This window comes from Rhinatrema bivittatum, chromosome 12 (genome assembly GCF_901001135.1).
Source record: "Rhinatrema bivittatum chromosome 12, aRhiBiv1.1, whole genome shotgun sequence".
In the NCBI taxonomy this organism is placed as follows: domain Eukaryota; kingdom Metazoa; phylum Chordata; class Amphibia; order Gymnophiona; family Rhinatrematidae; genus Rhinatrema; species Rhinatrema bivittatum.
Genome location: NC_042626.1, coordinates 23,580,900 through 23,593,029, shown reverse-complemented (window position 1 = coordinate 23,593,029; position 12,130 = coordinate 23,580,900). Strand labels below are relative to the sequence as shown.

Here is a 12,130-nt window from a genome sequence, read left to right as displayed (position 1 = left end):
GAACCCAGCTACACTAACTGCCCTAACCACATCCTCTGGCAACAAATTCCAGAGCTTAATTGTGCGTTGAGTGAAAAAGAATTTTCTCCGATTAGTCTTAAATGTGCTACTTGCTAACTTCATGGAATGCCCCCTAGTCCTTCTATTATCCGAAAGAGTAAATAACCGATTCACATCTACTTGTTCAAGAACTCTCATGATCTTAAAGACCTCTATCATATCCCCCCTCAGCCGTCTCTTCTCAAGCTGAACAGCCCTAACCTCTTCAGCCTTTCCTCATAGGGGAGCTGTTCCATTCCCTTTATCATTTTGGTTGCCCTTCTCTGTACCTTCTCCATTGCAACTATATCTTTTTTGAGATGTGGCGACCAGAATTGTGCACAGTATTCAAGGTGCGGTCTCACCATGGAGCGATACAACTCACCATGGAGCGATACAAGAGAAGGGCAACCACTCACTCACAAGAGATAGTCTGAGGAGCCCTAGATTACCAGAAAGCTCCTCTGTCCCTAAGGAGCAGATAAGGCAGATTCCCCTCTATCTTACCATTCCCCACAATTGTCACCATCCTCATCTACATGCCTTTCATCTGACCAACTAGAGGAACCACCCAAACATTCTTCCCTTCCAGAGGATCTGATATATTCTAGAAAAAATGGGTGAAAGTGGAAATCAGGAAGATCCCAGAACCCTGCAAGGAGATCTTCAGAATACTAAAGATCTTAGGCATTCCTTCTGAGCCAGTGGCCCTGCCATCTCATACGGTTTTAGATTCTGTAATTCTGAAATCTTAGGAGTCCCCACAGTCCAATTTCCCGGAAGCCAGAAAATTAGACTTAAAATTTCGGCTTAAAAAGTCTCAGTGTTATGGCCTGGTGCAATTACCTCACACATCAGTTTTAGTAGAATTGGCCATGAAGAGGGCGAAGAGATCAAAACTCCATGCAAACACGTGGGCACTCCTCCCTCACTGCTTGCAGCCCCTCCGCCCTGCTCTGGGTGATGTCATCACATGATCCATGAGCAGACACAACCCAGGGATTACCTGGAGCATATAAAAGTTTTATCGTATAGAGAGAAGATGATGATGATTTCACTTAGCCCACATACTTCAGGTGAAGAGTTAACCCATCTCAAAAAAGATATAGTTGCAATGGAGAAGGTACAGAGAAGGGCAACCAAAATATTATTGTATTTCAGAAAATCTAATCTCTGTTATTTACCCCAAGTATCATTTTACAGAGAATGTAGCTTCTCAATGATTTGATCTACTAAAAACAGGATTATATCTTACAGTATAATTTCAGTTTGTACAGGTCAACTGGCTGAAGAGCCATGTTTTTAGTTGGTCCTGAAAGTCCAAGAAGTCTTTAATATTTTGCTGATGGGGAAGTGAGTCCATTAGATCTGGTGCTGTATCTTTGAAGGCTCCATTTTCTCCTACTTCTAATTGTTCTGGCAATGGCATTTTGGATTACCTGTAGTTTACTCTTATTTTAAGCAGGCACAGATAGATGGCATTACAGTAGTCCAAGTGTGTGAGTAGTATTATTGATTTCATGTCCATTTTGAGGTTGGTTAGCTGCAGAAAGAGGCATAATTGCTTCACCTTTTGGAGGCACAGAATACTTTCATCATTACTGCTGATACTTGGCTCTCTATGGTCACAACAGAGTCAAGGATAACTCTTAAGCTATTAAACTCATGCTGTGAAAGCAGCCATGACATCATCCAAGATAATTCAGGGTGGGAGCATTATTCTGGTCATAGTGAATTGCTCACTCATAGGATCTTCCTTTTGTCCCTGTTTATCTGAAGTCTGTTGTTAATCATCCAGTTTACCACCTTCAGACGTTGGTTGAGGAATGCTGCTATTCCTTCCTAGATGTTTGATGTCACATTTCAGTTATTAATGCATTAATTGCCCTTGTTAATATGTATTTTCCAAGCTTTAATGTTTCAAATGTAAACCGGTATGACGTCCCCCACTAATACCGGTATAGAAAAGTCTTTAAATAAATCAGTTATAAAGAAGATATCTCTATTTACAGCTTTGTGTTTGGTCCACTCAGAAGTCGTGCTGGAGGTATACAGCACTGTTGATTCTGAGGAAGAAGACATCTCTAGCTACCAGTGTTGCGATTGGTTCACTCGGAAGTCGTGCTGGAGGTGTACAGCACTGTTGATTCCGAAGAAGAAGATATCTCTATCACCCTGATCGTTTTGTTGGTATTGCCATCATCTCTCTTCCAGTATCCTGCGGAAGAGGTATTCAGAAGTGGATTTTGGACCAGTTTCTACATCAGTGTTCACGTCTGCGATCGCTTCCAGGCATTAAGGAGTCTTCTGAGCATGCAGGGACGTAGGCCCTCGAGGAGCGAGAACCGGATCCTGTCTTAGCAGTCTGAAATCAAGAAGAAAGAGCGGGGCCCCCGAGGAGCGGGTACCCCTTGGTAAGTTTGTGGAGGCAGAGCAGCAGAAAAAGATTTCCCCCTTGCTAACTCGATTCGAAGTAGCAAACAAAGACCTTTTAAGCTGGAAGCGAATGACGTCACTACGGGGGGACACCCCCGAGGTTCGCGCCCTTGCCGGTATATCTCTGGAACACGCACGTACCCTTACCTCATCAGGAACATGGTGGATCCGCAGCGTCAGGCCAGCCCGGGGATTCTGGGGAGAAGCAGCGAGGAGAAGCCGCGGCAGCATCTGTCCGTCAGACCCGAAGGGAGTCGACACAAAGGTAGAGAGGGTGGAGCGAGGGTGAGAACAGGCACGAACGCAACAGTGAGTGAGGGGATTATGGTAGGGGCAGCAGCAGTGGCGGGCAACAGAGAATCATTTTATTGCAGTGCTTCTCAAGTTTTTCTAGACACACACAGGGGCTTTGCATGACATGACTGAGTAAATAAAATATGTTGCCGTACTGTTTTTTTGGGTAGGGCAAAATTTAAAGAAGGAATATTAACAACATTAAGCGAATGCTAGACAACAGCTCCTAGAAGCAGAGATCAGTAGAGTAACAGTAAATGACAGCAGAAAAAGACCCAAGTAGTCCATCCAGTCTGCCCAGCAAGCAGGTTGCCCCCATGCCTTCTGTTTAGGGTAGTAACTGCTGCTCCATGCAGGTTACTGTGCATAGCTGGTGCTGCAGGGGAGATGCCTGCAAAGCTCGAAAACATTTCCAAAACACCAGCCACATGCCTCAACAGGATTTGCAGAACAGTCTTCAGGAATTTTATTTTGCTTTTCTTTACACAGAAAATAAAAAATGTTTATCAAACATTTACTATACTACGTGAATGTAGGACTTTTAAATTTCCTTTAATGTCTACGCGTAATCTATTTACTGCAGCATTTCAAACAGTTCACTGAAAATCTAGCCTCAGCAAGTGGCTTGGCTGCATAGAGCCACATGCTCCCCCCCCCCCCCCTCCCCGCACCAAAAAAAAAATACTTTTTTTCTCCCCCAGGGATATATTCCAATAAAAGGAATATTGAAAATCACAGGTCTTTGATACAATTCTGTTAGTGAGAGCACCATACAGAGCTCACGAAAATTAAAAAAAAAAAAAAAAGAGACCAGAAAGAAAACAGGATCAGCCACTACAAGGCATGCCCTCCTAGATTTTAATGTGATTGCTATCTGTTCCTTAGCCCAGCAACAAATCATCAGCCCACACATGCTGGTTCTAGCATACTACCTCAATACAGTCAACCAAAAGCCAGCTCCATTGAAATGCAATGTGTATCCAGACATTCAGAAGCTGAAAGTTACGGCTTGCAAGGTTTCTCCTTCCTCCTTCCCATCTGGCTCCAATCAGAGATCTCTCATGCATGGCCTCCAGTATTTTACTTTATTTATTTTAGTAATATATAGCTGTGCAGCGCTTTCATCCAAAGTACTGAGCACACTGAAGGCACCCTATAACTACAGATGAAAGCAGGCCAAGTTAAAGAGTGGGGGAGAGATGAGAAGGGGTAAACCAGGGGAGAGGCATGGAGAACAGATGGGGAGTTTTTGAAGACAGAAGAGTAGAGAGAGGAAGCAGAGTAAGGCCAGGAGATCAAATGAACAAAACCACAATGTTTCACAAGGGAGTCCAGACAGAAAGCAGGACTGGACAAATGGGGGGGGGGGGGGGGGGACATGGACTGGAAAGGTTGATGTGCGAGGCAGGTTTCGAGAAAGTCTCAAAGAGAGAAGGACAGATGTGCAAATGGAAAAGGATTCCAAGCCTATGTTTATTCCTTGGGCTAACTGCTTCCCAACCTCTGAATGACCTGAAAGGCTGGAGTCTACAGGAAGAGCAAGCCTTCGGAAATTCTCCAGGAGGGAAACAAGCCTCACAGAACAGTATCCGGTATACGCAGAAAGCAGGAGCTACATTCAGACAGGCCCCACAAGGACTTACTGGTGTCTGTATTGCCCAAGGTCACAAACTATTCTCTCAGAGGAAACAATCCGGCGCCCACTGCTTATGGCAGAATTTACACACAATGGTCATTTCATCTGTTTGAAGAAGTCTGCCAATCTGCTTCAATCATGTATCAACTGTACAAGACTTTGATGCATCCCAAGCAGGAGACTGGCCACTAGCCCCATGGCCTGGCTTAGAAAACGTGCTGAGCATGGATAGTTGAAGAGTTTTAGCATACTGCCATGGTGGTGTTATTCTCATATACACAAACATGAAGCAGGACGGTTAACTTAAAGTGATAGAGCAACTCCTGATTTCAAAGCTCAACTGTCTTATCCATATCTTGCATATTGCACCACTCTAATCAAACAGCAGGGAAAACTACGCTTCTATCACACAGCTCAGTGGGTTTAAATTTATTTACAAGACTGTTTTAAGCTTGTTATTGATATTTCATGTCTACTTCCAACACGGTAGCTGAAATTCAAGTAAAGCTTCAATAAACAAGACATCAGCAACACCAGGCTTACGTTTCTCCAACAGATGCTGACTGCTGAGCTACACAGTGTGATGTAATGTTATTGCAGTTAAGCCGTTCTAAGAAGTTATAGTTTAGATGACTATTCATGAGCAAGAAGGGAAAATCCGTCAAATGCATTTCCTGTTTTTTTTTTTTGTTTGTTTCTTTATCATGCCTTTTTAGCATTCAGTAATCTTTCGATGCTTACAACTATTCATTCTCATTCAGGCCGGTACAAAAAATGCGAGGGAAAACGGGTGCTCAGTGTCGAGCACCCGCTTTCCTAACATACGCCCAGCCACCTCTCCTGGGTGCGCGATACCGTATTTAAATGAGGGGGGGGGGGGGTGTCGGGCTAAAAAGGAGGCAGTAGGGACAACAGCACGCCCCCAGCGCCTCCTTAGCAGCAGAAGCCCAGGAGAGGTGGCTGTCAACAGGTTAGGAAAACGGATGCTCAATTTTACGAGTGTCCATTTTCCTAACTTGTGCACAGCCACGGATTAGGAAAACGGATGCTCATAAAATTGAGCGCCTGTTTTCCTAACCTGACAGCACTTTTTTTTTTTTTTTTTTTTAACCTTTTGTTCCTCCGACTTAATATTGCCACGATATTAAGTTGGAGAATATACAGAAAAGAAGTATTTTCTGCTTTTCTGTACCCTTTTTTGGGCTGCTCAGAAATTAGCGTAAAATGTGCAGATTGGGTGCACATTTTTTTTTCCTGTATCCTGGGCAAATAACTAATAGCCTCATCAACATGCATTAGTTACGGGGGGGTTTGGATGCACTAAACCTCTTATTGCATAAGGGGTAGTGGACGCGCGTCCAATTGCGAGTAAAACAGTGTGTTCAGCGGAGCGCGTTTTACTGTATCGGTCTGTAAATGCGTATGGGCCATAAGAATCACTTCTCTTGCTATCTCAGTCAGTGTGTCCTAAGAACACTAAAATGTGGAAGATCTCAGCTTTGCAGTCCAAGGTATCCAAAAGCCCTCAGGATAGATGCATAAACCCTAACAAGAGGGGCACATCCTACTGATAGCTAAGAGCTTTAAGCAAGATGCAAAGTTTCAGGTATAACTGGAATGCACCATACTAAGCCCATCATAACAACTGATCATCTTGGATAATCCTCAGCACATCTCACTTTCTCATATTAAGCCCGCTCCTCCCCTCCCCCCCAAAAAACCAGAGCACTTTTCTTTCCTACAACCCTGATGCAATCTCCTTCAGGATTTCTCTCTACTGATTCTGCCCCCTATCTTTCACTAATGCTGCCAAAATCTGGATGTAACACTCAAACATACCTCTTCTGTCTACCAGCTTATCAACACCTGCAAATCCCAGTCTTCACTGACTCCTGCTGTATTCTTCTTTACGCATTGATCTTCTCATGTCCTGACTATTGCAAACAATGCTCTCAGGCTTCTCGGACCCCACACTTCGACTGCTAGAGTTCCTTCAAATTCCTGCTGCTTGCCTTCCTCACTATTCCCACACTATACCCTTGATGTTTCCCCTACATTGGCTCTTGATCAAATACAAGATTATATACAAACTCCTAAAACTCACCTATAAATGCATCCATGGCCTTGCTCCCACTTACCTGTGTTATCTTCTTCAGTATTGAAAACCCCTTTTGTTCCCTCCATTCTCAGATTCGTATCTTACATCCTTATTCCACCTACCAAGAAAAGGGATTTCTCGCTTCTGATCTTTCTCATTGCTTGTATCCTTTTTATGGAACAAACTCCCCCATGAAGTCCAAGATGCTATGCCTCTGTCTCCCATTCCAAATTCTGATTGCATCTTTTCCTCCCACGTCCCCTGATCTCTCTGTATGTCTTCTTGGTCCATTATCTGAATTTTCTCTTTACCATAACCTTTGCCATAACATCTACTGTAAGATTCCCTGATCAGGATCCATATAAAAATTTCATTTTCATTTCATATTTATATACCACACAAATCAAACTTACAAAGCAGAACAAGGTGGTTTACCGCAAATAAAAACTGAAATATATGTATGTTTGAATGGATGTATGTATGTATAACTTGGTAAAAGAGAACATTCTCAGAACCACTGTTATGACTTTTCAGTGTGGGTGTCAACATGCACACAAAAAAATCCAATCAGCCTGACACCAGATGATGACGAAAGCTTGGAGTCCCTGCTCTTCCCAGCATTACAAACCCCACATATCTTTCTGTAGAGCCATTTGTTCTTGGGCTGAAGGACATCTTTCAGTCTACTTGGGCACTCCTGCCAGGAGTCTGTTGCACGATTTTAACAGGCTGTACATATTATCAGATTAAAGAATGTACTTACCAAATATTTCCCCTCCACTTGCATACTCAGTCACCAGATAAATCATTCGTTCTGTCTCCATTACCTGAATGCAAGAACATAAGAGCAGGCAAAAGTAAGGAGATAAGCCCATAAAAAGGATGGAAAAGGCATGCAACGTACTAAGTGTGCTATCTACAGAAGAAAGACGCATTACATGCTATGAAAGGGACAATCAAGTGGCAGGAAGTACTGGGGTGCCGATTCGCATCCATTCAATTCAGGCACCATACCGCCACACACAGCAGGAATGCGGCACAGATAACAGAAGAGAAGACCTTCAGGCATCACTGATAATGTGCAATGCATACAGCACAGACAGGTGGAGCACAGAAAGTAGCAAGGCATTCCATACAAACTGGGCTAGCTGGCGCATGTCGGACTCACTCTGCAACCCAGGTCTCTCCCACCTTGCCCTCTGGTTAAGACATTACAAAAGCGATTAACCTAATTTCAAGATTCTTGGTTTCAGCTCACTGTCTTCGTGGCAACAGACTGTTTTGATGTGACCTGGAAAGACCCTGCTCTGGTGCTACATCCAAGGGAAAAAGCCTGAGTCAGACTGCAAATATGCTGCAGGGAACTCTGCTGGATTACCGAACTCTACTGCAATGTTTGACAAATACTGGTTTATACTACAACTTAATCACACTTTATAAATTGTCTGTTTTGAGCCCAGACAATAAAGAATTCAGTGTTCAAAAGAAAGTGCTATAAATTATTTTAAGCTAATTAAAGATTTCTTTTCTACACAGAATTACTTTACTGGGTATGAAAAATGATTGATTTGTAAAAGTTGAACATGTGTGCTCACTCTGTGCATGTACCATCATCAATGAAGTGATGTCATTTTGGACAAAGGCAGAGAAGAACAAATCATTTTACTGAGGGGTAATTAACATACAAAGCAGCAACCTAGGAGTCATCTTCGACTCCTCTCTCGTCTCTATGTGTATCCAAAACTCTGCTACAATATGCAGTTTCTTTCTCTATAACATTGTCAAAATCTATCCTTCTTTTCTGAAGACACTGCCAGAACCCTTACTCTCATATATCCTCCAGCTATTGCAACCTGCTCCTCACAAGTCTCCCGGCAAGCCATCTCTTTCCACTGCAATCTTTCCTAAATTCAACTGTGTGACTTATCTTTCGCCAAAGTCAGTACACTCATATAACCAGAGCAGATTGGCCTATCGGGGGATCAGGCACCCACCCGGTGGGCCGGTTGCGCTAGTCACGTGGTCTGCTGAGCGCGGCCATGACAGAGCCGCGCTCGGCAGACCACGTGGTATCTCCTGGGCGGCGAATCCCCAGGCCGGTCGTCAGCGGGAATCCGCTGCTGCATATAACCCCCTCTTCTGAAGTCACTGCATTGGCTCCTCTCTCACCTACATGTGCCTTCACTCTGCAGCACCTCACTACCTCTCCTCTCTTCACTCTTCACTCTGCAGCACCTCACTACCTCTCCTCTCTTATTTCTCTTTACACCCCTCCTATTGCACTCCGCTCGTCGGATAGGTCATTTTTATCTGTGCCCTTCTCCTCTACCGCCAGTTCCAGACTGTGCTTTCCACCTGGCTACGCCATGTGCTTGCAACAGACTTCCTGAACTGCTGCATCATGCTCCCTCTCTTGCCGTGTTTAAATCCCATCTAAAGACCCACCTTATTGAAGCTGCTTTTAAATCTTAGGTCTGATTGTCTGCTTTTAGCGTCATTAACTAACTTTCTTTTCTTTAACCACTGTCTTGTTATGAAACACTCCAAGTCTCTTGTCTTGTATGTTTGTTTTATTAAATTGTAAACTCCACTGAGCAGGGTCTGCCTTTTTTGTGTGTTTGTGCAGTGCTGCATATGTCGTGTAGTGCTATAAGAATGTTGAGTAGCAGTAGTAGGCGTAGTAAATTAAACAGGCAAAATGAAGAAACCATTATTCTCTACTAAGGAGATGTTTTATATATATTTAGGATAAAGGTAAAGAATTAAAGAATATAACTGCCAAACTAGATTAGGCCAAAGGTGCGATATCCCATCTGTGACAGCAACAAGCAGCAGGTGCTCAGAGGAAGTATCAAATTATTTATCTCATGTCACACCCTCCCAGCAGTGATGACTTAGGGATGCACAGAGCGAACAAATTCTCTGGCTGCTGTGTTTAACCTCCAACAGATTAATCTTCCATAACTTTTGTCTAATCCTTTTTTGAACCCAGTAAAAATCATGCATCCTAGTTGCAGAAACTGTGTGCGTGCACGTGTGTGTTTGGGAGACGGGAGGAGACTTAGGAAGGGGGACAAAAAAAAAGAAAGGTGAGACGGGAAGAGACCAGAATGATGAAGGCATTACCTGATACAGTCGGATAATGTGCGGGTGGCATAGCATCTTCATAATCTGAACTTCACGAAAAATCTTTTTCAGGTTCTCCTCGTCCAACTGCGTCTTGTCTATGATCTTTATTGCAACCTAACACAGGAAAAAAATGCAGGAGGAGGATCTTCATTAGCAAACATTTACTTCTTACACGCTTTCCTACCAAAGGTGTTCAAGGCGTAGCACAATATAACATAAAATCAACAAATACCAGTATCTCTTCCCCAATTATAATCTTCGATACACAAGACACTCATTTTCTTTCTCCGGCTTAGTGATTTTGCCTAAAATAATTAAATGCAATTTTTTTTCTAAGTAACAGAGAAATTAAATGTGCTCTATTAGCTATTGTCCAAGTCTGATGCTGTTCTTTGAATTTTAGCAACCACAGTCCATCTGAACCGAACATGCAGGTCAGGCAGCTGTGAACCTGCAAGCACCAAGGTCAACTGGAGGCAGCACAGACAGTTAGCTCTATCCCAGCACAGCGATACCAAAGATTACTAGACAATATTATACGGGAAGAGTTTCATAGGAAGGAAGAAAATGTACAAATCCCAATCAAAAGCTCTGTCAAGAGATAAGAAGCTTCTTCACCAGGCAATTCAATTTCAGTATTCAATTTCCATAATTCACATAACAATTCTTTCACGAAATGATTTCAGTGAATTACGAAACATAATAGCAAATTATTATAAAGATCTGGGTTACCACACAAGTCCCAAATAAATCTTTTTATCCTTTAATAAACTTCTAAACTGCATGATTAGCTAGTGCTCTAAAAACTGTTTACAAATTAACATACATAAAATGAACCAACCAAATTACAAATTAAAATCATAACATACAAAAATAAAACGCATTAAAAATCTTTCAATTTCAATATTATCCTTCCATAATTCACAAATGTAATGTTGCTTGAAAATTCTATCTCTGCAAATTATATGGGTCCATCCTTAATGCACACAGTTTAAAAAAAAAAAAAAAAAAAAAGCATTTGCACCTCCCATTGTTTCCAATTCCTGACTAAAATGTCACTCACTTGAACTAAGTACTTCTACATGTTGTACTGTATTTTGTTTTTGTGTAACTTTTTAAAATTTTTACGCAATGGAATTTGTACATCACCTGGAGTCTTAGGAGGCTGGGTGATTTATAAATATAATAAAGAAATACATGCACTTCTGAGAGCTTCATTTTTCTGGTTAATTCTGGCATGTGATAAAATATATGAGGTTCAGTGTCATAAGTTTCCTAAATTTGGATAAAACACCAGAAGATGACGATATAAGCAGAGCAAGCTCGCTCCTGCCACTCAACCAATGATCAGGCAATCCCAGAATTTCCAACTATTATGGACTGGCTCCATACTGTCTAGGTTAGGGCTCTCAAATCTGTCCTAATGACCCCACAAAGAATATGCATGAGATAAATTTGCATACATCGGAAAACCAGTATATACAAACTTTTCATGCATATTCCTTGTTAATATCCTAAAAACCAGACTGCCTGTGAGGTCACTAGGATACACACAGTATAACTTAACACTGCAAAAGCAGAGCAGAAGGAAAACACTCTGTTCTCTCTATATTGGGTTCAGTCAGTATACCGAGACAGAGATTTTAACTACAGAAATGCACTACAGTTTGCATGTACTGATTAGGAAATAGAGCAAAGAAGCCAGGCTTGAATGTTTCCTTCTCCGAGTCACATCTTGAAGAGGGAAAGTGTGTGGTGGTATGCTGTTTTTATATAAACTCTCTCTTCATCTGTGGGGAAAGTACCACTACCAAAATGGGCAGTGTGTGAGAGCAGTGAAAAAGAAGTACACACAAACACTACAGTACTTGCAAAAAGACAAACCCTTTTCCATAGGTAGCAGGCACAGTTAGTGACAACTGTCAATCTTCCATGTCACAGGGATTGCAAGGAAGAGGAAGGTACTGTGGTGGTAATGGCAGAGGAAGAGTAAAAGCTTTTCCTCCATCTGAAAAGGCATCTGTAAGTGCAAATCCCAATACATCTAGCACTACTAAATACTACCAGCACTCCCTCAACCAAAGCTAAAAAGAGATTTTTTTTTCAGGGGAAAACCACAATTACAGATAGCACTAAGCAAGAAGAAGCTATAGCTGGAAGAACATGTGCTGCCTACTGCCACTGTTAGCTCTAGTCCTAAGGTGCAAGGAGAGGAGAAGAAAGTCAGTGGAACATGGCACTGGCAGTGGAGGGACAAGGGCAGTTCTGGGAGCAAAGAAGCCAAAAGAAGCACAGCGCTCCTTCCTGATACCTCCTGGGAAATATCTGCAGCAGATCCTGTAAGAAAGTATGATTCAGAGGATGCATGCAAGGGCTTCTCAGAACCAGAAGAGAGAAGAGCTAGCAGCTAAGGAGAACTTGGGGGAGGGGAGTCTAGTTACTAGTGTGCTATTGTCTATTGAGCAGACAGAGGAGGCACAAAGAAATACTGCTGAGGC

The 12,130-nt window shown here is 42.5% G+C and overlaps 1 protein-coding gene across 1 annotated transcript in view; it reads right to left on the bottom strand.

The window, feature by feature from the left end:
- SIK3 (SIK family kinase 3) overlaps positions 1 to 12,130 on the bottom strand; it is a 241,798-nt gene that overhangs the window by 87,290 nt on the left and 142,378 nt on the right. The window contains 2 exon segments of the mRNA XM_029572295.1: positions 7,267 to 7,330; positions 9,630 to 9,746. Coding sequence (XP_029428155.1) covers positions 7,267 to 7,330; positions 9,630 to 9,746 — 181 coding nt within the window.